General features: G+C 42.3%; 1 protein-coding gene across 2 annotated transcripts; it reads right to left on the bottom strand.

Moving 5' to 3' along the window:
• Positions 1-1,107: 1,107 nt before the first annotated feature.
• Positions 1,108-24,810, bottom strand: ASIP (agouti signaling protein). Of its 2 annotated transcripts, none has more exons than XM_059481134.1 (4): positions 24,593-24,810; positions 6,930-7,132; positions 4,713-4,774; positions 1,108-3,753 (listed from the first exon to the last, which is right to left on the bottom strand). In XM_059481134.1, the coding sequence occupies exons 2-4, from the start codon at positions 7,108-7,110 to the stop codon at positions 3,577-3,579; spliced, it is 420 nt and encodes a 139-aa protein (XP_059337117.1). In that variant the 5' UTR covers positions 7,111-7,132; positions 24,593-24,810; the 3' UTR covers positions 1,108-3,576. The 2 variants fall into 2 exon arrangements, with proteins under 2 accessions (XP_059337117.1, XP_059337118.1); XM_059481135.1 differs by lacking the exon at positions 24,593-24,810 and adding an exon at positions 24,291-24,412.
• Between the last annotated feature and the right edge of the window lie 1,772 nt (positions 24,811-26,582).

Below are 26,582 nucleotides of genomic sequence, written 5' to 3'. Positions count from 1 at the left end.
GAAGCTTCAGCTTCTCCATGTTTTGCTGCTTTGGAATGTGATCTGGAGAATTGTTTACCCAGCATGGGAAATTGTTTTTACTTGATGACCAATGACAGCCACCTGTGTCGAGGCTGTGAGCAGTCACAAGATTTTATTATCAATCCTTTCTATTCCTTTCAAGCCTCCTGATGAAATCCTTTCTTCTATTCTTTTAGTATAGTTTTAATATATAATTTTCTTTTAATATAATATATATATAATAAAATAATTAATCAGCCTTCTGAAACATGGAGTCAAGATTCTCATCTCTTCCCTCATCCTGGGACCCCTGTGAACACCCACCACACTTGGTGAGCCCCGAGTGAGGAACATTCCCACACCCTGGGGAGCACCAAGGTGACCAAGAGCCACCAGAGGGTGAACTATGCCCTGGGCTGGGAGCATTGTCAGCACAGGCCAAGGAGGGGATCCCTCCCTGCTCCTCACTTTGGAGCTCATCCCTGGACTGCTGTGTCCTCTTTGGGCTCCTCAGGGTGAGAGGCACAGGGACACACTGCAGAGAGTCAAACATTAGGAAACATTTCTTTTCTTGGTTGTAATGGTGAGGGTGACCGAGCACCAGGACAGGTTGCCCAGGGAGGGGGTGGAGTTTCCCTCCTTGGAGATGTTCAAAGGCTGCCTGGACGTGGTCCTGGGCAAGCAGGCCCAGCTGGATGGCTGCCAGAAGTTTCTGCTGACCTCAACCATTCTGAGGTTCTGTAGAGCTGCAGTCCAGAGCAGCTGTTTGTTGGATTTCTGCCTTCCCTTCCCTTCCCTTCCCTTCCCTTCCCTTCCCTTCCCTTCCCTTCCCTTCCCTTCCCTTCCCTTCCCTTCCCTTCCCTTCCCTTCCCTTCCCTTCCCTTCCCTTCCCTTCCCTTCCCTTCCCTTCCCTTCCCTTCCCTTCCCTTCCCTTCCCTTCCCTTCCCTTCCCTTCCCTTCCCCATGGTAAAATTATATTTTCCTGACCAGCTGGACTTCCTGGTATGAAAATGATCTTGTTTCCACATAAGAAGTAGTGTGATTATTGGTGTTTTTAGGATCAATCTGATGCCTTGAGAGGCTGCCTGGAACAGAGGCTAGATAGTGTTAAAGGAATAAAGTAGGGATTTATTAAAAGGCCTTCAAAGGATGCACCTTGGGCAGTACAAGAGCCTGGCTGTGGCTACACCCAAGATGGACACTGGTCACAAGTTTTCACACTTTTATAAGTTTTGGTCCATTTCCATGTTGGGGTTAATTGTCCAATTACAGCTCCAGGTTCTGCAGTCCCATCCTCCCAGATTGCTCTCCTCAATTTGCTGTTGTTTGCACTTTTGGGGCCTTTTGGGTCTTTTTGTTGTTTGCACTTTTTCGACCTGAAGCTGCAACAGTTTCCTTGTTTCTGGGGTTGGAAAAGGATTGTTTTGTGTGACTGAGCTGTGAGAACTTGCTAATACTTTATATGAAGTTCAGAGTTATATACTAATGCAGTACAGAATATGGAAAATACGAAAGCTAAAACTTAAGGCATCAAATCAACAACAATTTGCTATAGTTATGAGAATTTTGAAAAAAAATTGATGGAACCTAAATCTCTAGCTAGTAAAAGAAGGAGCCACATTCTGAAATCCATTATAATGTATTGTTCTTCCTTCTCATTTCCCTTATTCATAATAACTGTGTGGCTACAGATTCCTGAGCCAAGAAATATGGCTAAAAGACACACTTACATGTATTTACAAGAATTCAAGCTTATTCCTTATATTCCTTATAAAAGCTTATATTCCTTATAAAAGCTAAGGAACACAATGACATTCTGTCATCATTAGGACTCTTTCTTAGATTAATCCAACAACTATATATATATATCTAGTATGAACAAAAAATTCTGTCAATATCTGACCTTAGTTTTGAGTTCTGGGCTTTAGACAGATTATTAGAATTTAAAAAAAACCCAAACATTTATATGGCTTGAGCCACTTTGCAGTGTGATCTGTAGCATCTTTTCCTGCCTAGAAGCTTTTTGTAGCCCTCAGCTGTGTTTAGAAATAAATCAGTAAATAACTGTCTTCTCAATTAGACCCACACAGGGGATAAGAAAATTCCTGAATTCCTGATTAGAAATTCATGGCTAGAAAAATTTAATTGTGGAAGCTAAAGAGCACTGGAAGGGGCCCTGGTGCAGGCAGGTGGAGAGAATGTGGGAGATGTGGGTTAGCCCTGGAGTGCTCCTGGGGTAACAAAGAATTGTAGTTGGATAAAGGGAAAACACTAAAAACAAGGAAGTAGCACAGAAGGAAAAAGAGTGTAAGGGAGCAGGAGAGAGACAGTGTAATTACAGAGGAGGTAAAAACAAGAGCTGGAGTCTGGCAAATAAAAAGTCTTCAGTGTCAGGGACATTTTCTGGGTCTGCTCCCTCCTTGCTGTCCTGGGAGTTGAACCAAGAAGGGTTTTCCTTCTGTGCCCTCTTGGATACCTCAAATTTAAGACAAAGAGCTTCAAGAACAAGAGAAAGAAATTTTCTGTTGCCTTGAGCTTCAGCCATCTCCTTCTGAGCCTTCAAGTTTTGATACAGCATGTGGTGTATTTTTTTCCCCTGGTTGCTGCAGCACTTGGACATTCCTGCCTGAATTCAGCCTTGGAGATGGTTCTGGGAGCTCCTGCAGCAAGAAAGGGCAAAGAATGGATTGTTTGGGATGGTTTGCTTCAAGATGTACATGTGGGACATACATTCATCTTTTGCTGATCTTTCCTTTCTTCCTCAAAGTCCCAGATATGTCTTCCTGCATTTGGGCTCTGTACATGCAGTGTCCTTGGCAGCAGGAGAAGGAAGGCTGAAGAGTTGATTCCTACAGATATGTCTGCAGAAAAAACAATCTGATTGTTATATGCCAAGGCACAGATACATTTAGGTTTTAAGGATATATGTATGTCATACCCCTGGGAGGTACTGCCTGGTGGCAGAATGACCAAAACTCCTGAAGGTGAATGCTTAGCTCAGAATGATTAAATTGTCCTTTTAGCCTTGGGTCCATCTTTGCAGGTGGAATAATCTACATAAATTCTTGTCCTGATTTTTGTTGAATATGTGGAAATGGAGTAAAACTCAAGCCCTGCATTTTCAGCCTGATCCTTTGGCTGTGCTGAATGCTGGTGTTGTCCCTGTGGGCAAAGCCAAGCTCTAGTCCCTCACTGGCATAACCAGTCCTGTTTTAGTGGCCATTTGGGTGCCATGGGGGCAGGTTTTATGGTGCTGGTTAGACACTTCTGCAGACTGGCATTATGATCCTTCAAATTAAACCTCAAACCCACAGGAATCCAGAATTCATCATAAAACACAGCTCTTTTGCTAAAAATGCCTAATCAGTGCCAATCTCCCTGGCTGCCTGCTCCCTGAAATGACATCCAGCTTGTGGTAACATTAACCCCATTATAACGACTGTCCATTAAATTTTAAGAGGGGTAAATTCAACCTTCAGAACTCTCTATTTTGATTACTAGAGACATGGGGCAATTTGAAATATGCACTTGAGAAGCTAATGAAAGACAGAAGGCTTGCTGTGTTTCTGACTTGGCTTAACACTTGGGGTTTAACATCAGGCACTGGCAGATGGTCTGGAAGATTCTGCATTTGCAAAAAGCACAGTAGTGACAGCAGGAATTCAAGTGTGGCTTGCAGGTTTTGAAGGTTGGCACACAGTTAGCAGCAGGTGGGGGCCTTGGCTTTGGAGATATCTTGCGTTTAGCGTTTTTCTGGAAGACAAAAACACGAGAATTCATAGACAGGTGAAATGAGGGTGGTGAACAGCAGGAGGTTCTGGGGGAATGAGCAGAACTGTGGCAGCGGGAGCTGTGCTAACAATGCAGAGGTGTGGTGGGGCTGGGGAATGGGGAAGGGTGGCTTGAGAGCACCAACCTTCTGAGCAAAATGACAAACCTCATTTTGGCCATGACCAGGTGGAACTTTGGAAAGGGTCTCTAGGAAGGAGAGTGGCAGCAGTGAAGAAAGGGGTGCCAATGTGTACTCAGATGGTGAAGTTATCACTAAAACCAATTAAGATGTCATGTTTAGATCTCCCAGGTTATCAGATGAGTGAAAACTCCCTGTCAGTCTCGTTTGCTGAGCTGAGAGCAGAGCAGTGACTTGGCAATGCTCCCCCTCCTGAGCCCAGCAATCGTCCATCCATGGGAATCCCCCCTGCACACACAGTTCAGGGAGGGGTAAAAGCCCTCTCATCCCCCCAGGGGTGCAGCTTCTCTGCTGGGGATGTGGAAAAGTGGAAAATTTTGGGTTGCTCAGCACATGCCTGGGTCCTGGGAGGGACCTCTGGAGCCCAGTGGCTGCAGGCACCCTGTGCACTTCTGAAACTCACAGTTATGGAATTCTTTAGGTAGGAAGGGATTTGAAAGCCCATCTCATCCCACCCCTTGCCACAGGGACACCTTCTGCTATCTCAGGCTGCTGCAAGCCCTGTCCAACCTGGTCTTGGACGCTGCCAAGGATGGGGCAGCCATAGCTGCTGATTTTCTTTCCACTGTTATTGTTTCACATCTATTTTTACAACATTTAGAGCTTTTAACTGTAATTAATATGTAAATTATTTAAATCAGGGAATGACAGTAAAAGCTTTTCAAATGAGTGCACCAAGGGAAACTCTAGAAGTAACAAACTGTTCTAAAAACCCAACAAAGTTTTTTGAACAACCACCTACCTTGGAAGATTTCTTGATCTCTGCCTCCTTCCTGCTGACTTTCTGGGATTTTCTAGTTAAATCTTCAATGAGAATAGCAGAGGAAAATGTGGAATCAGTTTTACAGAATGTTATTTGGATGAGATAATCCTATATTTATGTGAGAGGAGGCAGATAGCCTGCATTGCTTCCTCACTGCTGCATGTTTTGCAGTGATGTTCATCTCAATTCAGTGTCTGAACTCTGTCACTGCTGCTTGTGCAAAGCAGAAGAGCAACTGATGTTTGTATTTTAGAAGATTTTTACACTTTGTTTGGTAGATGAAAGCAATGAATTACTTCAGAGATATAAAATTAAAGGTTTCTGTAAAAAATATTGGAGTGTTCATGCACAGTAGTGTCATAAACAAAAATAGGAAAAAATCTTTAGAATTCCATAATTTCTTCTGTTAGAATGTTGTGCTACATGCATAATTTTGATAGGAATTAACAAGTGGACAATTAACTGCTTTCCACAAGCAAAAACTCTGATTTGGCATATACTCTGCATCTGTGATGCCACCTTTCATTCTGCAGCTCTTTGTCCCTTCTCCCCCCACAACCTCATTTTACATGATGTTACTTGCAGAGCTGTTTCATTCACGTGCCTGTAACTTTGCCCCCTCTGTATTTATCACCGTATCTAATTTTAGATATTTATAACTGTGTAAATCCCATTACTTGTTTTGGAGTTTGTTTTGGGCTCTAACACAGCAAGAGTGTTCAAGTGTGAGACACTTCCCAGCTCACCAAGCTCTTGTGGTATTTTTGATACCTTTATTGTGGGTGTGTGAGTTTTGTAATAAGCACTACCTATATGTAATGGATGACTGAGATAAAAACCATCCATATCCCCACTGGAGAATGGTGGCTCCTTATCTATTCCAGGATCCTCTATCAATATGTTTTTGAATATTTTCTAATGGCTAGGATTTACTGAGGTGCAAAATGAAGAACAAATATTTTGAGCTGGTTTGGGGGGGTTTCATTTATTTTTCTTGTATTATTAAAAGTCAGGGTTATGCATCTCTAGGAAGCAGTGGGGAGAAATGTGTTACAGCTCAGCAAATCTGCCATGCCAAAAGCATGGGCTCACCTCTGTGAGAAGATGGAATATCAGCTGAAGGGATTGTATTTTATAGCCCTGATTTCAATTGGGACATTAAAAAGTTACAGGAATTGTGAGCGTGGAGGCATCAAGGATCACAAGGACCCTGAAATGAGCAGCTTGGGAGGCTGCAGAACAGCACAAGCTCTGCTGAACTCTCAGTGAAACAACACTGAGTTAACTCAGGATTCGGAGGTTCAGATTTCTTTGGAAATGCATGTGTGGGACAACTGTTTCTCCTTAAGGATATATTGTCCTGAGCAAGAGCATTGAGAAAACACAGGAAACAATGTAAGAACCAGAGTGCTTTAAACTAAAGCCCTAAAAAGGTGCAGAAAGGAGCTAAACAAGAGAAGGTTTATTTTTGTAATTGTTAGCATTTTAACACAGTTATGAATGTTCTGTAGCTGACTATCTCCAAACACCTGTGAGTTTCTTGAGAGGAGAAGTTGGTGTAAATAACATGGAAAGAGTTAAGGCAGACATGAGGAAAGAATTTTGTGAAGAAAAGAGTGAAGCATCACCCTAAAGAGGCTCTTCCCAAACAGGACAGGTGGTCACTTGCCAGAAATTGTCCAGACAGATCTGGTCCTGTCTTGGACAAATAAATTAATGACCCCTGGCTCTCCCCTGCAGTGCTCTTTCCTTCCCCTGTTTAAAGGCCAGGTCAACTGAGGCTGTATTAATACTTGTTAATACTGTTGATTTTTCTACCACAAGAGCAGACCCCTAAAACCCTCACATTATGCTATTTTATTTTCTCATATGCATAAGGTTTTCTAAGCAAGGTTATTTTCCATATTAGCACAAGACCATTCTCTTCAATATAAAAAGGCTTACAGTGTGATGGGAGCTGAAGTGAAACCTGTAAAACTGAAATAAATTGTATTTTTTTTCCTCTGAACTGAGGTTTACCACATTGTCATTCTTGGGTGCTGCAGCCACCAGAGTTCCGTGCCCTTTGAAAGTTGGGGCAAATAATTCAGAATAATCAATGATTCAAGCAAAGTTATCCAAATAATTCAGAATAATCAAAAGCAGTGTTTCCTGCAAATCTTGTTAATTTGGCAGCGAAGGGCAGGTTTTACTCACCTACTATGGAGATGGGTGGAAGATCTGAGAGGTCCATTTTGCTCCTCCTGGACACATTGCATTCTGTCTTCTCCTCAATGACCAAGTGGGAATCAGCAGCCCTGAATAGGCTGTAGCAGAGCAGGAGGCTGAGGAAGAGATTCTTTCTTGCCATCGTGGAGAGGAAAAATTCCATTGTCATGAAAACCAAAGCTGGTCAAAACCTGTAGAAGTGATGCAGGGATATGAATCTCTGCAATGGTTTTCTGTCACGTTGTGCAGCTTTAGCAACAAATCTCTGACAATTATTTTATTTCCAGAATTTTGCCTCTGGTCCTGGAATATCTAAGATTGTAGTTGCAAGAGTGGAACAATGCTATCTCAAATACAACTCCCCGAGATATTATTTTTTCCTAATTCTTTTCTCAAAAGGTTTATTTCCCATAAGATGTGAAGGTCCTCCCAACTGAGCTTTATAATGGTTATTATATGGCCAAGGGCAGAAACTCAACCACATCATCAATTTTTTCCAGGAAATCTTGTCTACAAAAATGTGCTAGAAAACATAAAAGAATAATGACAATTTAAACCCTCCCCCCCACAAATTGTATTTCCTGTAAATTTTCTGGTCTTAAAAATAAATCATGAAGTAATATCTTATTTCACCTCCAACTGACTGCTCTAATCCCATATAAATCACAGCCATAACTCATGTGAGTTATAAAAGGCCAGTGCTGTAAAGTGTTTATGTGCCTTGAGGTTATACACTGAATAACTTCCAAGATGTGCAAAGTCTGGGGTTTGGGGATATTCCTGGAGGCACCTGAGCTGTGGAGCCATTCACCTGAGGTGACAGTCCCTGCAGGGTACACAGAGGGTGTCACCAGACTGCACTCCTTTTCTTGTACTTTCTTGTATTTCAAAGCTGATTTTTATTTCCATGTGTATCAGTTTTCTGCAGTGTCAGGGTTCTGGGAGCCTTGTTCCCCCAGAGGCACAGCCAGTCTCCAGATTTATGTATGGCTTTGTGTAAGTGAAAAGCTGCTGGATGCAGTTAAAAAGAGCGAGTAAAACCAAGTGTTTTGAGCCATTCATCTGGTTGTAATGACTTCATTACTGGGGAGTTAAAAAATGAAGAATTTCTACCTTGGGAGGGCTTCAATCTGGTCACTGCTGCTGCACCAAGTCTGTTCTACACCTGCTTTTGTAGCCCCATTGATCCACTCCTCCCTGGGAGGTGGTCACTGTCATGCTTCTAATTCCAATGCTTGGGATCATTTCTGGAATTGTCTGTTCTGCACACCACGTTCCTGTGCACACCATGTTCCTGTGCACACCATATTCCTGTGCACACCATGTTCCTGTGCACACAACGTTCCTCTGCACACCACGTTCCTCTGCACACCATGTTCCTGTGCACACAACGTTCCTGTGCACACCACGTTCCTCTGCACACCATGTTCCTGTGCACACAATGTTCCTCTGCACACCATGTTCCTGTGCACACCACGTTCCTGTGCACACCACGTTCCTCTGCACACCACGTTCCTGTGCACACCACATTCCTCGGCACACCACGTTCCTGTGCACACCACATTCCTCGGCACACCATGTTCCTCTGCACACCACGTTCCTCTGCACACCACATTCCTCGGCACACCATGTTCCTGTGCACACCGTGTTCCTGACAAAGCACTGCTGGGGACATCGAGGCTGCCTCCACTGGTGGCTGTGGCTGTGCATGAGGGCACTCACCTCTGCTCTGGGGAGAAGACAAGGCAGGGAGCCATGAGAACCCCTTCAGCCCTTATCAAAAAGAGGGAGAACAACTTCTTATCCAGACAGAGAGTGATAGGACAAGGCTGAATGGTTTTAAACTACGAGAGAGGTTTAGATAGGAGACAGAAGTTCTTTACTCAGAGGGTGCTGAGGCTCTGGCTCAGGGTGCCCAGAGAGGCTGTGGCTGCCCCTGAATCCCTGAAGTGTCTAAGGCCAGCTTGGATGGGGCTTGGAGCAGCCTGGGGTAGTGGAAGGTGTCCCTGTCCATGCTGGAACTGGATGGGCTTTAAGGTCTCTCCCAACCCAAACCATTCTGACAGTCTGTAATTCACACCTGGATCTGTCTGGGCTCCACTAGGATTTGCAGGGATGCACGTGCTGGATCCTTTGTGGTTTATACATCTGCATGAGCTGCAGCTGAAAGAGATGTATCTGAGCCTGGAGTTTTACAGGGGAGGATTAACCTCTGGGGAGGCAATGCTGCTGGGTCTGAAATGCTGCACAGCTGGAGTCATTCAAAGCAGATGTGAAAGTTCAGACTCTGCCTGGAACAGAGTTGTGTCTGTGGGTAAGAGTTTCCTTTGAATGAGTTGATTCAAATTGTATCATATCAGATGTGAAGAGCCTTTGATTTGATTTTGATTTGATTCTGAATCTGAGAGGAGAAAGTGCATCTTGTTTAGAAGACTCTGAAAATTTCAGTAATCAAAAGGAACAAGTCCTGCCATGAGAATTTTTTGTTGTCATGGTAAAATTTAATTTTCAGTTACTGCAATTTAGTAAAGGCGACACTTCTGGGTTAATTCTTTACCTACTTTGATCTTGCAAACTCTGGTACAGAAGCTCAGCCCTTGCCTGTGGCAGTTGCCCATTTATAATGGGCAAATTATAAGTGTGACAAGCTGTGACAAGAAATGAGTTCTCCTCAAAAGTGCTGAATATTCCAAGGTGTTTCCAAGCCAACCAAATTTCCATGAAGAATTTTAATATGACAAATATTTGTTAGGTCAGGATCTTACTTTTTCTTATCTTCAAAAGAGTTGCCCTTTTATTTGCTCTTCCCCATCTCCTTTCACAAAAGATGTCCAAACCTCACTGAGATTTCTTGATGCTTCCTACAAACTGCTCTAACACATACCTATGTGTGTAAATAACCATTAGGTCATAACCATTCAGCTCACAACTGGAACTTCTTTCCATCTGACAGATTTTACCAGCCTGAGTATCCCCGGTGATGTTCATGTTTGAGGCAGATATTTGCAATTCATACAAGAACTAAATACTGACTTGTATGCCCAAAAGCTTGTCTATGTTTTCCAAATACACAGTTGGTCAAATATAATATATTGCCTAAAAATCTTTGTCTGCTATACATTTAAGTTTCCTAATTTTTCAGATCTAGGCCTAAAGGAAAGAAAGAATTTTTTTTATGGTGAGGGTGATAAAACACTGGCATAGGTTTTCCAGGAAGGTGGTCATGCCCCATCCCAGAAAACATTTAAGGTCAGGTTGGAGGGTCTTTGAGCAACCTGATTTAGATGAAGATGTCCCTGCTCATGGCAGGGGAGTTGGACTGAGTTACTTTTAAAGGTCACTTCCAACCCAATCTATTCCACAATTCCACGACAGAGGGCTTGTCTGTGGCAGGTGGATGGAGACATTTGGGCTCTAATTCTTTCCCTGCTCTGAGCTGGAATGACAAGAGCAAGCTGTGAGCTGGAAGCTGGTTTGCTTTGCACACAGTGGTGTTCATGCTGCAGGTTTTAGTTTTTAAAGCAACTTTTTAGCCTTGTTGCAGGATATGCTCTGTAAGGTACCTGTGGTGTTCAGGTCACTGTGTGCTGCCCACCTGGAATTTTGGCTGGCACAAAGCTGCCTGATGGACACCACATTGGCCTGCCCCCAATGTACCATTTAAACAAGCTTCCACCCCAAAATGCTGTTTCTGTTGTATTTCCTTGTCTTTATCTCAGCAAAATTGCCAACGGATGTGATTTTGTCTGAGCAAACAGTAAAATTTTACAGCTGACATCTGTTTACTTCAAACAGCAACACCTGAACCGTGGCTGGGGTGGAAATGCAAACCTGGCTTGGTTTGAGCTCTGGTGCACATGGGGGTTTTTAATCACAGGCACTTGGGTGGCAGGGATTGTACGGCCCTGGGGTGAGTGTTTGAACCTGGAAACTGCACATATTTGGGGAATATGTGCATTTGTTCTGCAAAATTCTATCCACCGGCTGGAAATGCAACGTTCCCTGGAGGAGAGGAGTCCGTGAGGGCTGAGCTCATAGAGGGATGAAGGAGGAGAAAAGTGGAATCAGAAATGAAGTAAAAAGGTGTTCATGGCCCCAGACCTTCCAGAGCTCCAGCAGTGTTTGGACAATGCTCTCAGGCACAGGGTGGAACTGTTGGGGTGTCTGTGCAGGGCCAGAAGTTGGACTCGATGCTCCTTGAGAGTCCTTCCAACCTCAGGATATTCCATGATTCTATGACTAATCTTGGATTTCCTCTTTTGCATCATATTGCAAAACCCTTCCCCAAGTTTGCTTTCTTTTTCTGGCATTAAAGAGAGGTTTACTTTTCCACTTTGCCCATTATTTTCCTTCTGGGATTCATCAAAGGCTGATTAAAGCAATCAAACTATTTTCCTTACCTCTAGCTGTCTTCACATCTGTTTCTCTCTGAGAACTTACATTTAAAAGTTTATTTTCCTTTTGAGCCCCTAACAACTTAGAATAAATGGCTTTAATAGTGGAATCTTGAGAGTAGGGTTCCAATTTCCCTAATGTTACTAAAATGAGCAGCCATGATTTTTAATTTTAACATATGATTTTTTAATTTTTGGTCTGGAGACAGTCTTGCCCAGCAATGAAATTTAAGCAGTGAACTTTAGCTGCAGTTTATCAAATTGTGTAAGGAAATAGTTAACATGTTGCAGTGGCCTTGATTGGCAAGGGAATGACAGAATTTTATTTAAAACCAAAACAAAGGCAGACTTTGAAAGTTTGTTGACTGTCATCAGAGATCACAGCGCCCTTTTCTGTGCCGTTGCCTCTCTGCTTTGGATTATTATATTCAATATAAATAAAGCATTTTAATCTTTACCCCAATTGTTATCTTTCACAAACATATTCCCTGAATGTAAATTTGGAAAATGACAGATAATGGGAAACAACATTTTTCTCTTTTTAGTCAATTTTTTGTGGTGTTCATATTTAAAGTCTTCATGGAAATTTGGTTTGCTTGGAAACATCTTGGTATATTCAACACTTTTAAGGAGAACTCATTTCTTGTCACATCTGATTTCACTCTGTTCAGAGATTCATCTTCATCCACAACAGACTGAAAAGTGAGACATTAAAGCAAAAAGTCTGCCATGAATGCTGGAAGGGACAAGTTGAAATTTTCTTAGATAGATTTTCTGACAATTTTAGGTTGATTCACAAATTAATCAGCATCTTTATATAGAGCTGAAAACAGCTGCTTGGGAAAATGAGATGGTAAAGTAGGTGAACAAAGACCTAGAAAATACGGAAAACCATTTTACAGCACTCAGTAAATCTTCACCTACACTGGGCTGCTGAGCTTCTGCTTTGAAAAGGATCCTGGAATCCTCAAGGCTGGGAAAGAACTCCAAGGTCACCAAGTCCAACCTTTGAACAAACACCACCGTGCCCACTAAACCATAGGAGAGGACAGGGAAAAAAAGGAATGCAAGAAAAAACCCAGGAATTAATGGCTGCCTTGAAAAGTGCTGAGATTTTTAGAGGGTGAGAGACTGAAAAATTTGGGAAATGAAACATGGAAGGTTAACGATGGCTGAGGACATCCTGAGGGAATTCCGTGATCACCTAGAACCATCCTATCCAGTGTACAGAGCAATCCCACCTCAGCCATCAGATTTCAGCAAAGGAATAGCAGTAAAAAGGGAAATGATGTATTAAGGAGCACTTAGAGGGAAAGGAATGGATCCCCCTGAGACAAATGGGAATCACCAGTGCCCCAGGCAGAGCTCTGCTGACCCAGCCACAGGGCTTCCTCTGCCTTGGAAGTTTCCTCACCATTTAGGATTGACTGCACAGAATACACACAGAAAAGATAGGTGTTTTTTCCAGGGCTGTAAATATGTGAAAACACATAAGGAAAACCAAGAAGTACCTGTTACTCCTCCTTAAACTACAAAATCCTTTAAACTCAAAGTTATGCAAATTGTGCAATTGAAAGTCTTTCACCACAGAACTCTGTGTTTGGATTCTGACCTGAATCTCACTGAATTTCAGGTGTTTCACTCAGAGCTGGGGGACTGGGCTGATAATCTCTGTGCCCCTTTTAGGCCTGCTGTACACCTCTGAGAGAATAGTGACAGGGCCAAACCTTGCAGAGAGTTTTTGGTGTTTGGGTGGACACCCAAACTCCTCAATCCCCTCCCCATGTTCTCCTATGCCCCCCTGGACAGCTCTTTGCCATCCTCACCCAGCACATCTGCCTCTTTTCCCCACACTGTTAAAATGAGGGGAAAGTTGAGTGGCACCTTAATGTGGAAATGTGACTCTGCAGATTGGAAATACACTCAACACGTGCTTGATTCCAGCTGGGTTGGAGGAGGGTCTGCTCTTTATGTGTTGAAATGGATCCTAGGAAGCATGAGAAGGGAAAAACCAGCATGCTCCTGTTCCCTCGTCGTGTTCTGATCTTAGTTCTTAGACCATTTTCATACTCTTCAAATCCAATTGCAAAAGGCGAATCCTTGATTACATCCAAAAGTGGATGGAATGAAAATGAAAATGAAAGGAATGAAAAAATTAATTTCTAATTTTGCAGGTACATGGATGCCCCATCCCTGGAAGTGTCCAAGGCCAGGTTGGACACTGGGGCTTGGAGCAACCTGGTCTAGTGGCAGCTGTCCCTGCCCATGACAGGGGGTGGCACTGGGTCATCTCTAAGGTCCCTTACAACCCAAATCATTCTGTGATTCCATGATTTTATGATTCTACACCAGGGAATATGCTTTCCACAGCATTTGGATCTATTCATGTTTTACTCAAGTTCCACCTGGCAGTTGTGCCACTGCTCACGTTGCTGGAGGAGGACCCAAGGAGGTTGTTTTATACATCCTGCCCACAGACTGAGATGAAGGCTTGCTCTGGCATTGCTCAGGAAGCCCAGTTTCCAAATGTTTTCTAATCTTTTCACCTTCAGTGACTTTGCTAGGAGAGGGGAAGGCTATTTCCCAGCAAGAGAGGTCTCTGTGTGCACATCCATCCATCCCTCCCACCTGACCTTCAGTGCAGGTTCAGTACACTTGGCATTTCCCTTTGGGAGATACCCCATGTATCCCCATCTGCTACTGATCATTACACAGACCCTCAATATACACCCAGTTTTCCTCTTTTCTGCAGCACAGAGAGATACAGCATAGTAAATACCACTACATTGCCTGGAGAGGAATGTCATGGCCCCTGCCAGCTCCAGTGCTTGCATGGACATCTCTCTGCAGGGTTTGTGTTTCATTAGCCCAGATCACTGGGGTTATAATTACCCCAGTTCTGCCAAACTCAGCGGTTCTGGAAGCCATGAGAAGTTCAGTGCTAATCCCACTGGGTTTTGACATTGAATCAGGAATTCAGGTTAATTTGTACACATAACTGCAGTAATCACTGCACAAAGGCATTTACACAAGCTGCAAGAGAGGTTGTGTTTGTTCTGAACATGATTCCTTATTTTTTAGTCAATGATTATTGATTCCACCCCCCAATGTCTGTGTTTTGTTATTCAAGAGCCAGGATAAATGTCACTATTGGATTGTCCTGTTTGTGTACTTATTTCTGGGCATCTTTCTTTCTAACTTCTCTTTTCTGATTTGCTCATAAAAGATTGCCTGTGGTTGTGGAAAGCAGGTTCCAAGAGTGTTCCAGTCTCACACTTCATTCATTATTTCATGTCCTTCCTTTGCATTTTGGCTCATTTTTAAAAAATGCAAAGCACTTAGTTGTGGTGCTTGTGTCTAAATATAAACTCAGTGTGGTTAAAACTGATTTATGTGCTGTCTATGGAGACAGCTGAATTTTTTTTCAAACTTTCAAACAAAATTAGGTCCAAATCTGTTTTCTTTTAAGGGTAATAGTTGAGGCTATTTTTAGTTTTCCTCTAATACCTCTACTTAAAGCTACCGGCTAATGTTCTCCTCCAGCCCACATAATTTCCTTTAGGCTCCCCAGGAATGACCCTGGAGGCAGAGCTGCAAGTGAAGCTTGGTTTTTACACCCCCTTGCAGTCAGGGATTTCATCCATGTGCTCAGATGATGCCAAACAGGGACATTTCTGCCTGTGCAGGACCCTCATTCAGAGCATGGTGCAATGGCAGGACACCAAACTCCTCCCTGCAGTGGCCAGGTGGCTGAAAGAACTCAGTTTCTCTTCTAATAAAATGGGTTTAAATCCTTATTCATCTGTATAAAATGATGTAATCCTCACTTGTTTTTAAACAGGAAAAAAAGGACAATAATTTCTAGGATTGGGATTTCTGTGGGATGCCCATATGTTGCATCCAGATTTCTGTTCCTTTTCACCCTTAAATTGAAAAAAAAATAGCCTTTAACATACTATTGACCAAAGTCAAACTGACAAGTGGCATTGGAGGCCTTCTCTCAGCTCATTCTCATTCCTTTGGTTCTTTCTTCCAGACTCTGTCTGGTCTTCGGTGTATTTTTTTGTGTATGTACTTGGTTATTTTTTGTGTAATTTTTTGTGTATTTCTTGGTTATTTTTTGTGTATTTTTTTTGTGTATGTACTTTGTCATTCCCAAGAAAAGGGGCCTGGCCCAAGAGGCACTGTTGCTTCTCTAGTTCCCCTATACTGACCCCACAATCAGTTCACTAAAATGAATTGTGTTTGTTGTGCAGATAGAAGTACACCAGAGAGAATTCTGTAGTGTTTGATGCAATATGCTGTTTCTGTGCAATTTTACCTTTAACATTTTTTTTAACTTACTGAACTCAATCTACTCTTCTTGCTCCTTTTATTTCAATTGTTTTAGTCCTATTTTCTGTTTTCTTTCATTTTCAGCCATCCACTGTGCCCTGTTACTTTTGACAGAATTCCCTTTTGGCACTTATTCCTGCCATGTATTTAGTTCTTTTTCCTTTGCACACTTTTATTGCTTCCCTACCTTTGTCCTCAGCATCTCCAGCTGGATAATCCTGAGGAATGAAGCAGTGAAACTGAATGAGATGCAACAGTGCAGAGGTCACATTGAAACACTTTAACTTGAGAGCAAAAAACCACCCATTTCTGGATTTCAAATTAGAGAAGCAGAACTGGCTGTATTTTTCACAGCATGACCAAAAGTGAAAATATGATGCAGCTGTGTATAAAAAGGCAATTGAATTCTAGGGTGTGTCTAGAGAGGTATTTTTTAACTGAAATATGAAAGTGTTCAAAATTTTATGCATGTACTGGTCTTTATTTAGAGAATCATGTCCAATTTTGGTCACCCATGTGGAGCAAAAATGTGCACAAGACAGAATGAATGCCAGAAAATAATATTAATTGTTTGAGATAAAAGGCCATCCAGCAACACCTCCAGTGGTCCTGTGCCTTACACCAAATTTCCTTACATTCCACTGGCAAAAGTTCCTTTTTTTGCATCGATTCTTCCTATGATCTCCAAATCTTTGGGGCTCCTTGATGTCTACAGAGCAATTAGGAAGGTCAGACAATATAAAAAGATTTGCCAAGTGCAGGAATATGCAATCACAGGCAAAATTTGGCTTGTATATATTTAAAACCTCTGATTTACAGATGCTCTATATATTATTGTGTACACAAATATAAATGCAACCATTTTTAACTCTATGTGTGTATGTGAGGGAGGGAACAGCTCAGCACAGACTCTTTCAAACCATCCTCTGTGTATTTTTCTCTGACAGTTATGCTGGTTTATCAAGCCCCCTCTAATTAGGTATGTGCCAGACTGTTTAGACCAAAACCACTTGAGCTTGGATAGGCTGGAAATGAAGGAAACTAATTTCCCTCTGGAGGATCTTCAACTGAGTTCTCTGTGCCATCATAGCTCAAATTTCAGGTGAAAAAGGTGGGAATCACAATTTATGGCAGCGAGGAGCTCAGACTCACTGGCTTTCAGAGACAGCTGTGGTAAGACTGAAAAAGAAGAGTCCTCTTAGAAGAAAAACTTGTCCACCACAGCCTCCAGAATTCAGGATAAATGACTCTGCTTGTTCTGCTCTCTCCTGCTGCCTGTTTGGAGCCATCCCTGCTCAGATGCTCTGTTCTTTGTTCAGGATGGACAGAACAACAAGCCAAGGTTTGAATTACTGGAGAAAAGGTTCAGAGGAGATGAAAGGGAAACCTTTGCCATGTGCAGGGTAGGGCAGCACTGCAATCCTTGCCTGTCATTCAGTCTCCAAACTCAGGGAGAGTTAGGCATGAACTAGATGTCTGTCTGTCAGTCTGCTCTGACACTTCTCATATTCAAAACTTACACAGATTGAAAAAGAGCCCCCAAACCAGACAAATCTGCACCCTCCCAGGAACTATCCAGTGTGATGGTAAATGAAAAGCCCCATCAAGGACTGGATCCCTGTCTCCTTTCCATACAGATGTCAGATGCCACAACTGAAGATGGAATGAATCTTAAAAGCAGAAATAGATTAATAACAGAAATACTTAGACAGAACTAACATCTAAAGAAGTAACTCTGATGTGAGCTGGGTTCTACCCAGGTGGCAAAGGGCCAGGGAATCAAGAATTCTACAGCCTATTTGCAGGGATGGGGATGAAAGATGTGGCTATAAATGGTTTCAGGGATGTGGCCTGAACCAGAGCTATTGGGCTCATTACTGTTTGCAATGGATTTGGAAGTGACTACTGAACCCATAATTTAGATGAACCTTGAGAAAGTAGCCTGAAATCTCCAGAACAGGACTGGATAAACAAAGTGCTGCTAAGTACCTAGGAGGGGGAAAAGCTGTAAGGAAAGCTGCAGCTTGCAAAAGCAAACAAAATCATTGGGATCACATGGTCTGATTTCTTCCAGGACAGGCAGGAAACCCTGCCTAGATTTCAGTATTTCAGGTTTAACTGAACCAAGTGACAACACCTCTGGTAATTTATTGCTCTAAATTTGTCTTATTTCAATTTCTAGGAACTGAATCCTTCTAAACCGTCTTCGTTGTGAAAAATGCATTTACTTTCTTTTTCCCCTCCTGAGAGGTGCTTGGATGAGTAAGTAACTTCCTAATAATCTCCCAGCTCAGGTGAACAGGTTGAGCCTGTAGAATTGCTAAATATAAATGACTTCTCTTCCAGTTCTTTGGTTATCCACATGGCTCTACTGTGCAGCTTGCTCATTTTTCATTACAGCAGAGGTAGTGACCTTGACATTGCCAAATAATCTCCTTACTCCACTTAAGTCATCTTTAATCAAGTTCGCTACCTTCTATGCCAAAATTTCGCTAGGATTTGAGTCAAGCCAATGTCCAAGCAATGGCTTAATTATCCACAGGGCTATTCTGTCGCTGGTAATTACCTGGCTATTCCCTGCCTTACTGACAGCTTCTCACCCAGCTTCACCAATTTAACAATTAGCACCTAATCTCAGATGTCTATTTAGCTTTCCTTCAAGATGCAGCCTGGAATTTAAGTTGTCTCTGAAGAGTATAATTTTATTTCCTGTTTTGAAATAATTCTAACATTCTGTTTTAATACCATCAACCTCTTATAATACTTTGTCTATTTTAAATGACATGTGTTCCTCGTGCCAGGGTTGTTTGGAGCTGAGGGACAGGACTCTTGGATTGTTTGAAAATGTACTCATGCCTTCATATTGAGATTTAGGGGTTTTTTTAAAAACATTCTTTAAGTGTTCTCTCCTGTTCCTCATTTTCTGTACTTTTAAGTCTTTCTAGCTCATTTGGGGAAAATCTAAAATATTATGATTTCCAGCTCTGTGGAACTGTCTCTAGAGGGGTGAACATGTAAGAAGGGAAATCAGGGAAGTGCCTTGGGATATTATATGAAAGAGGAAGCTGTCAAGCTGTTGCTGCTTCATTTTCACTTTCCAGAGAAATCCTTGTTTTAAATACTTATCCCTTTGCTGTCTTGTAAGAGCTTGCCTTGTCTTGTAAGACATTACTTTTTTGACAAGTCCTTCTCCTCTCTTCCAGTTCATGACTAGATACAGGCTTTACTGACATGGATATGTGAGATTTCCTGTTGGTATTCCCTCTGAAGCCTCTGTTGTTTTGGGGTTTGTTCTATTTGTACATTCAGAAACAAATTGGCTTTTATGTTACAATCCAGACATCTGAAACGTGAAGCTGTTTTTTTAAAATAGAATATTTGATTTGTGACTGGTGGAGGCTGATGGTGGATTCGCCTCTGAAATCCTTTGGGCAGCAACAATCCTCCTGGCCATGATTTAATGTGATAAGTAAGAACAATGGTCAGTTTATATCTGGTGGTAAAAACAAAATTAATTTGTTGTCTGGCCGTTCCTGATCAGTTTTAAGCATCTTGCTTGACAGTCAGAGGACAGAGCCAGGAGAGGTGCTGAGGTCCCTGTGATCCCTGTTTGCTGAGGGTGGGGAGCAGAGTGAGGAAGAGGAGCAGTGCTGCTGGCAGAGGCTCCCACTGCCTGCCCAGGAGATGGGGTGCAGCTGTGCTGCTCAGGGTGATCACCCCAGGATGTTGCATCCTGGACTTGTTGGGGCCCCGGGTGTTTCTTTCCTGCTCCAGGTGATGGGGCTGGCTCTGATACAGCACAGCTGTACCCTGGGATCAGGATGCTGGGGCAGAGCCCCCCAAGGGCTCCCTGCTTCCCTTGGATCCATGGAGAAGGGAAGAATTCCTGCTTAGCTCATGGCAGACACAGCTGCTGAAGGGAAACTTGAAGGGGCTATGACTAAGGGATTAAATTCAAAAGAGAATGCTAAAAGTCTTTAATTTGTGTTTCATGTGTAATGGGGTTTCTAAATATCCTATTTTAATCCCTGCCTGTGTCCTTGATGAGAGAGTCTGACTCAAATTAATCTTCGTTTGTAAACACAATTTCTTCTTGAGGGCACCACTTGCATATTGGTGACACATGTTGGCCTGTCCCAGCTGAGAGTGCTGAGTGGCAGGGAGAGGGCAGACCTTTCTGATGCTGATGGGGAGAAAAGGAGGATTCTGGACACTCCTTCCACACTCTGGCAAGGCTGTGTTATCCTGACCCTGGCACAGACATGTAAGAACACTCAGAGCCATTGGATTCACATGGAGTAGCTGCAAACTTTATCTGCTGTACTCATGTGCCTCCACTAGAAATGAGGGAAAAGAAAACAAGAATAAGGTAATTTGCATTGCTCTTGTCTGTGTGTGTGGGAAATCCTGGGATCAGGGACTCAGATGTTGTGTCCCATATGGAAGGAAGATACTGCAGCAATCCTGGGTATCTGTGCAAGATCAGTGAGAGATCTGGACTGTCTCTACAAAGCTCTGTGAGGCACAGCTTTTCCACTGAAGGAGGGAAATCCATGTGTAGCCCACAAGTGGGAAGTAAAGATGAAGACAAATTTCTGCAAGTGGCATATTAATGGATGAACTGCCCACAGGAAAATAACAAACATTCTAAGAACAAAGAAACGATGGACAAACATCCAAGGAAAAAAATGTGTGGCGCATTTGAGAAATGCTGTTCTTGGAAGCAGGAATGCAAAAGGATTTGGGATTGATGTGGAAATAATGCAGTGTAGCATTGCTGTCAAAAGTGCAAATGGAGCTCTCAAATGGGAAAATGGGAGCAGCTTCAGTGGGAGGGGGGATTTTTGTTTGAGATTGGTGTGGCTGTACCTGGAAGGCACTCCAAGAACACCACTCATTTACTGGGAAGAGTTTGGTTAAACCAAAGAAATTAAAAAGTATGTCTAAAAAGAGACCCAAAGCTCAACTCCTGGAATTCCAAAGGGAAAGTGGAGAGTGTCTCAGTTCCTGAATGTGCTTGGCAGGATTGGAATGATAATGGGGTGAAAAATGAGTTTTCAAGCAAGATGACAAAGTTCTAATGGGATGAAGCTGCTAGAAGTAGAAGCCAGGTCCAAAACATTTCCAGGATTTTGACCATTCTGGTTCAGTAACAACTATACTTTAGAATTTCTGCCTTTGGCTTTTCTACTACAGAAGACTGATTTTTAAGATATTTTTTTCTTCTTAAGAAATACAGCTTCTAAGCAAAATTGCTGGATATTAGATCACTCTTTTTGTTACGGGCTAACTAATGGCTAGAACTTCAGTTTTATTTAATATCTCACCAGTCTGAAGCTGTGCCCAAATGTGGATGTTCACTTCAACTCTGGAATTTTGGGCGCTCATAAAACCGTGAAAACAAAGACGTTGCTTTTACACTTATGGCATTCCAGTTCTCCTACCAACTTGACCTACCTCTCTATTTACTTATTTCCAAGTGTTTTGGTTTTTTTTTTTTTTTTTTTTTTTTTTTCTTTTTCAGTTTGTTTTTCTTTGCTCTTTTGTTCGTTTTGTGGTTTTTTTCTGGGTTTGGTTGTTGTTGTTGGTTTTGGGTTTGTTTTGTTTTAATATCTTGCATTTTGATATCTCTAAAACCACTTTAGCTCATGGAAAATAAAAGTTACTTCCAGAGTGTCAGGTATTGAATCAGACCTAATGAAGCAGTCCATTTCAAAATCTTAAGAATATACTGAAAGAACAAGCCTTGAAATTCAACATATAAATGTTTAAAAGCTCAGCATGAATCTTAGACACATAGATATTATTTATATATATAAATATATAAATATAATATTGTTTTTATTATTATAGATAAATAATGATATTATTATTACTTATTTACATTACGTGGTAACATGTGTTACATCTGATGATTCACTACGAGCCACTGGATGGTTCCCCACTGGGAACTGGCCACTTTCTAAATTTTTCTTTTAAGCAAATACATTTCCACCCACAGAAAAGATGGATGTCTCTGCCAGCTGAGCCTTCCCAGAGCGTTCCCCAGCAGAACGTCCCTGCTGCCACCAGCAGCTGCCTCTGGGACCTGCAGCGGCTCCGAGCGCAGCTCCCCCTGCCAGGGCTGCTTCCACCGGCGCAGGAAACGCCTCCCTTATGGGAACTTTTCAAAAGTTCATGGCAAAATTAATTTAAAATGTTGCTCCCCCTGCCAGGGCTGCTTCCACGGCGCAGGAAACGCCTCCCTTATGGGAACTTTTCAAAAGTTCATGGCAAAATTAATTTAAAATGTTGCTCAGCAAGAAGAGGCTGATGTGGACACACAGACATTTTTAACCGGGATATTTCTATTGTTTTCTATTTCTATCCTTATATAAGGATAAAACCCATACTTCATATTTTGCTATACAGTTATCATGTTGAAAGGATTCAAAATGCTTAATTCAATACTACTTGGAATGTATTGTCTTTCTCATTATCCCAGGATATTTTTTTAATGGCATGAGCATTTCAAAATGCAGAGAGAAGCAAATGAAAAAGGTGTAGTGAGCGTTACCTGCAGGGAGTGCTTCCTTTTGTTTCCTAATCACTCAAAATTCAATATAATTATTGCAAATTAAATAAAAGTTTAACTGCCCGAGTAAAGAAATGTGAAGAGAAATTGTCTGATTTGATTAAATGAAAAAAATATGACTATTCTACTTACATTGTGTTTTTCCATTAAATTTGCTTTTTTAAAGGAATGTTATTAATATTTCAAAAAGAAGTTAATATTTCTTCCATGCAAATATCCTCCATGAGCATGCACACTTAATTAACAAGGTGTTAATTATTTATTCAAGAGTTTTAGTAGGTGTTCAGTCTGCAAAATACTGGGGACTGATTAATGTGTATCTTTGCCTCTGTGTCTGTGTGTAACATATTGAAGGGATTGCTAAAGAAAAAGAAATCTGTATTTAAGCCAACAAAATCCTTCCGTTTTCAGTGAATCAGGGTTTTTTATGTACCAGAAAAAGGAAATAATTAGGGAAAACAGTCTGGTTTTTGTGTATTTTTTGCATTTGGACTAGAATGCTGTGAAAGCTTTCTGAGCCTGTTCAGTGGGGGAAAAAAAAAATTATTCTGTGAAGTGGGAAATACATCGGGAAGTGAAACTCTAATATTTGTAAAGCAAACACGGATGCTCTAGGGGAAAAAAACCCCAAACCAGAACAAATAACCAAAGAAAAACCAAACCCAACTAAAAACAACAACAAAAAAGGCTCCAAACCACCATGAAAACCAAACGACAAAAAATCCCCCTCCAGCCCTAATGAGCTGCAAAGACCTTTGTGAAAAAGATTGAATAAAGTGTATAAAATGAGAGACTTCAGCCTATCCCAATAAAATGCCTGGAATTTTAAAGGGGCAGGCTGGGGGACAGTCCAGTGATGCCTCTGCAGGACTTTCCTGCCTTGCTCAGAGCCTTTCTCACATTAAGAAGATGCCCAGAAACCCCAAAATCTCACAGCACCAAAGGCACTTCAGAACGCAGTGAGCTCCCCGCTGCCTCCGTGGTGTGGCTGGCAGGCAGCAGAAAGAGAGAGCTGTAGAGTAGAGATGGAGAAATAAAGCAGGGAAAAGTAGACAACAACCAGGATAACAGAAAGAAATGAGTCCTTTTAGGAAAATAACAACTGCAATGAAATTACCAATAAAATTGTTCATTCTCCAGTGACTGCAGGGTCTACAAAATTGATAGAATTGAGTAGAAATGGACGTTGAAAAGAAAAATTCTGGTGCTGCAAACAGCAGTCAGAAATTATCTCTGAATTTTCTATGTTGTTAAGTGCATAAAGAAACTGTTGCTTGCTGAACTCGCACAAAATTAAAGAATATTAAGAATATTAATGGAAGACTGCACAATGGGATGTGTGAAGTGTGCGATTTGTTTTGTGAGGTGCTACAGCTAAAGCTGACAGAAAATAATTACAGTCAAAGACAAATATTATCAGTCCTAAACCAGATAAAATCCAATCCCTTATCTTTCTAGAGTTATGAAAGCTTTGAGAAAATTGAGATTTATTTTAACATTTTATCATCATTTTAGTTACTGCACATAGACAGGGGAATAAAATAACATGGCTAATTGATTGGAACAGTGTAAAAATACAGCTTAGGAAATGTACGTCGTTAATTTTAAAATAATGTAATAAAAGAGTGAAGAGAGATAATGTAACATCTAAAATAATTTCAGGGGAAAAAAACTTAGAAGTAGACTAAACGAAAAAGCAAAATTTGCAACAAAAAAAATAAATTGAAGAGACGGAAACACCAAACAGAACCGAAACGATAGAATCGAAATAACCTAAATCTCAGGCAGTACCTGGAAAAGAAGATTTTGGAGCAGAATAGGAAAGTGGAGAAAATAAATGCAGAAGAACAAAATAGTAAAATAACAAAGTTAAGAGAGTCTGAAAGCGTTGCTGCTTGCCAGAGCCGTGAGGGGGATCTGCGGCACCGCTCTGAGTAAAGGCGGGCAAATCTCTGCGGCGCTGCGCGGCGGGCACAGGGGATCGCCTCGGTCCGGGCAGCGGAGCACAGGGAAAGTGCCCGGGAAAGTTCGGGGCTCTGGTCCTACCGAAGCTGAAGCGTGTCCCGGTCGCCAGGCCCAGGCCCGGGCAGCCGCTGCCTCGTCCCGCGGCTCGGCGGGCAGGGCGGGCCCTGGCAGCTCAGCGCGGCCGCCGGCCCGCGGCGCTCCCCGCACCGATGGTCAGCCTGTCTGTCCTGCTCCAACTCCTGCTTTTTATCAGTCCTCCCCTCGACCCCCACCCCCTTTTCTTTTTTTTTCCCCCTCCTTCTCTCTTTGCCGTCTCATGGTAAAAAAAATCCAGTGGAAAGTTGACCCTCAGCCCCTCCTTTTTCCTCCCGTTTGAAACCCACCAGGTCCGGCCGTCTTCAGGCAGCGGCGATTGCAGCTGGGATTTTGCTGTCACTGAGGTAGAAAAGGATGGAGAGCAGGGGGAGGAAAAGGCCTGCTGATAAAACCGCATCGGTTGTGCTCTGCCCCGCTTGTTTCGGGCTCCTTGCTGCAGGGTTCCCTGCCTGGCCCCCTGACGATCCCTGGGCATCCGCACATCAGCGCCTCAGCCATTGCTGTCTCCCTCACTGGGAGGTTTCCATCAGCTCCGCTCCAATGGGACAGTTCTGTGGAGTCACTCAAAGTCAAAATGCCACGGAGGAAAAGCTTTTTTCCTTAAGCTTGGTAAAGGCATGTACAAAGACCAGATGAGTTTACCTGAATGTGGGTGTGATTATTCAAGACGCATCAAATGTCCCTTTATCATTTCAAGGGTCACATTATACATTTCCAAAGTATATTAGTTCTTTTTGTTGGCCATTTTGCAGCCATGTGCATGTCATGTGTGCCCACAAGGGCTGATTTTTGGGCTTTTTATGCCTACTTGGGTGAGTTTTGTACGAGGGGAAAGATAGAAACAAGGAATGGTTGAGCTCTTTAGCTGCTGACAACACTGCTCACGTTTGCAGCCTGGGGCACCAAAACCCTCTGGCTGGAAGGACTTTCAAAGCAGCAATGGGTTTTTAGGAAGCTGAAGGTTCAAATTTGATTTAACAGCCTCATGAGTGGTTGTATAATATAAGTTGATTGAGGGGTAGAAGCTCTGATATGAAATAAAACTGCAGCCCCTTTGCATTCTCTGTCTTATGAGCAAGTCTGTATTTTTTAGTGCTGAGGATCTCATCAGGACTGTTCTGGGGTAGGAAAAATGCCTCTTAGGAGGTCTTTTTATTACTTTTTTTGTTTCTTTCAGTCAGCCTGCCAAACTGTGGCAGTTTAGGTGAGAAAGGTGATAGAAAGGTAACACGAGCTGACTTTACAAAACTTGGAAAATTTGCAAGGAAACACAGGGCCGTGGGAAATGCTGCCTTGGAGTAGGAACCACTCCTTACAACCCCCAAACTGGAAAATTCTGTAAATATCTAAAGCTGTTCATTTTGGTTTTTACTACTTCTGATTGAAGGTACTAGCAGTTTATGATGTTGCAGTGTTTTAGAGTGCAGAACATCTGCAAAAGGAGATACACAGTGCTTAGCCTGTGTTTTTTCCAAAAAGCAACCAGAATGTTTGCTTGGATCCTGGGACATTTAGGGGTTACCCACCAACAGAGTTCCTACATGACGGAAAGACATGTCCAGCCACCAGAAATACTGGGGACAAAATAGGACTTCTGTGAGTGCTTGAGGAGCATAATTTGAGGGACCAGGTGGAGAGGAAGATGATGAGGAAAAACACCTGAGTGGTGCTCAGAGCAGCTTCTCAGAGGAGCTGTGTGAAGACACCTGGAGCAGCAGGGGGGACACAGACCTGCATGAACATATGGAATTTCTGAGGTTCTTGAGAGATGTTTTCCCCTCATTCCTGCTTCACTTTTGTTGGGTGATGGGTTTGAAATGGGGCATACGGTAGAACTGGGTGAATTTCTGAGGGTTGGGATGTTAGTTTCTGAAACTGGCATTTACCACATGAAAATCTTTAACAGCAACCAAATGCTTCATCTGAAAGCATTTTAATTACAGAATTATGTGCTAATGTCTGCAGGGGAATTGACAGTATTAGCAGTCTTCCTTTTGAAAGTGGAATTTCAAAGTTCATGTTGAAAATTATTGTTTTTTATCCCTCTTGAAATAAAACCTTAGTCTAAATTTCCCATCACAATCCCCCTACTTTTCAGACACTGCTGTTACCTAAATTAGGGACAAATTCTGGTTTTAGCTTACATCCCAGCCTTGAGACCCTGAATTTAAATCTCGTTATATTGCAGACATTTATGCATCTAAAAGAGAAAGAAACCCCAGGGATTTGTTGTGTGCTGCTTTGTAAAGAAACTCCACTGTCATGCTGGACTGTGGT

The sequence above is a fragment of the Ammospiza nelsoni genome, chromosome 12, assembly GCF_027579445.1.
Source record: "Ammospiza nelsoni isolate bAmmNel1 chromosome 12, bAmmNel1.pri, whole genome shotgun sequence".
NCBI lineage: Eukaryota > Metazoa > Chordata > Aves > Passeriformes > Passerellidae > Ammospiza > Ammospiza nelsoni.
Note: the sequence above shows the minus strand (reverse complement) of the source record. Positions and strands in the feature narration are given on the sequence as shown.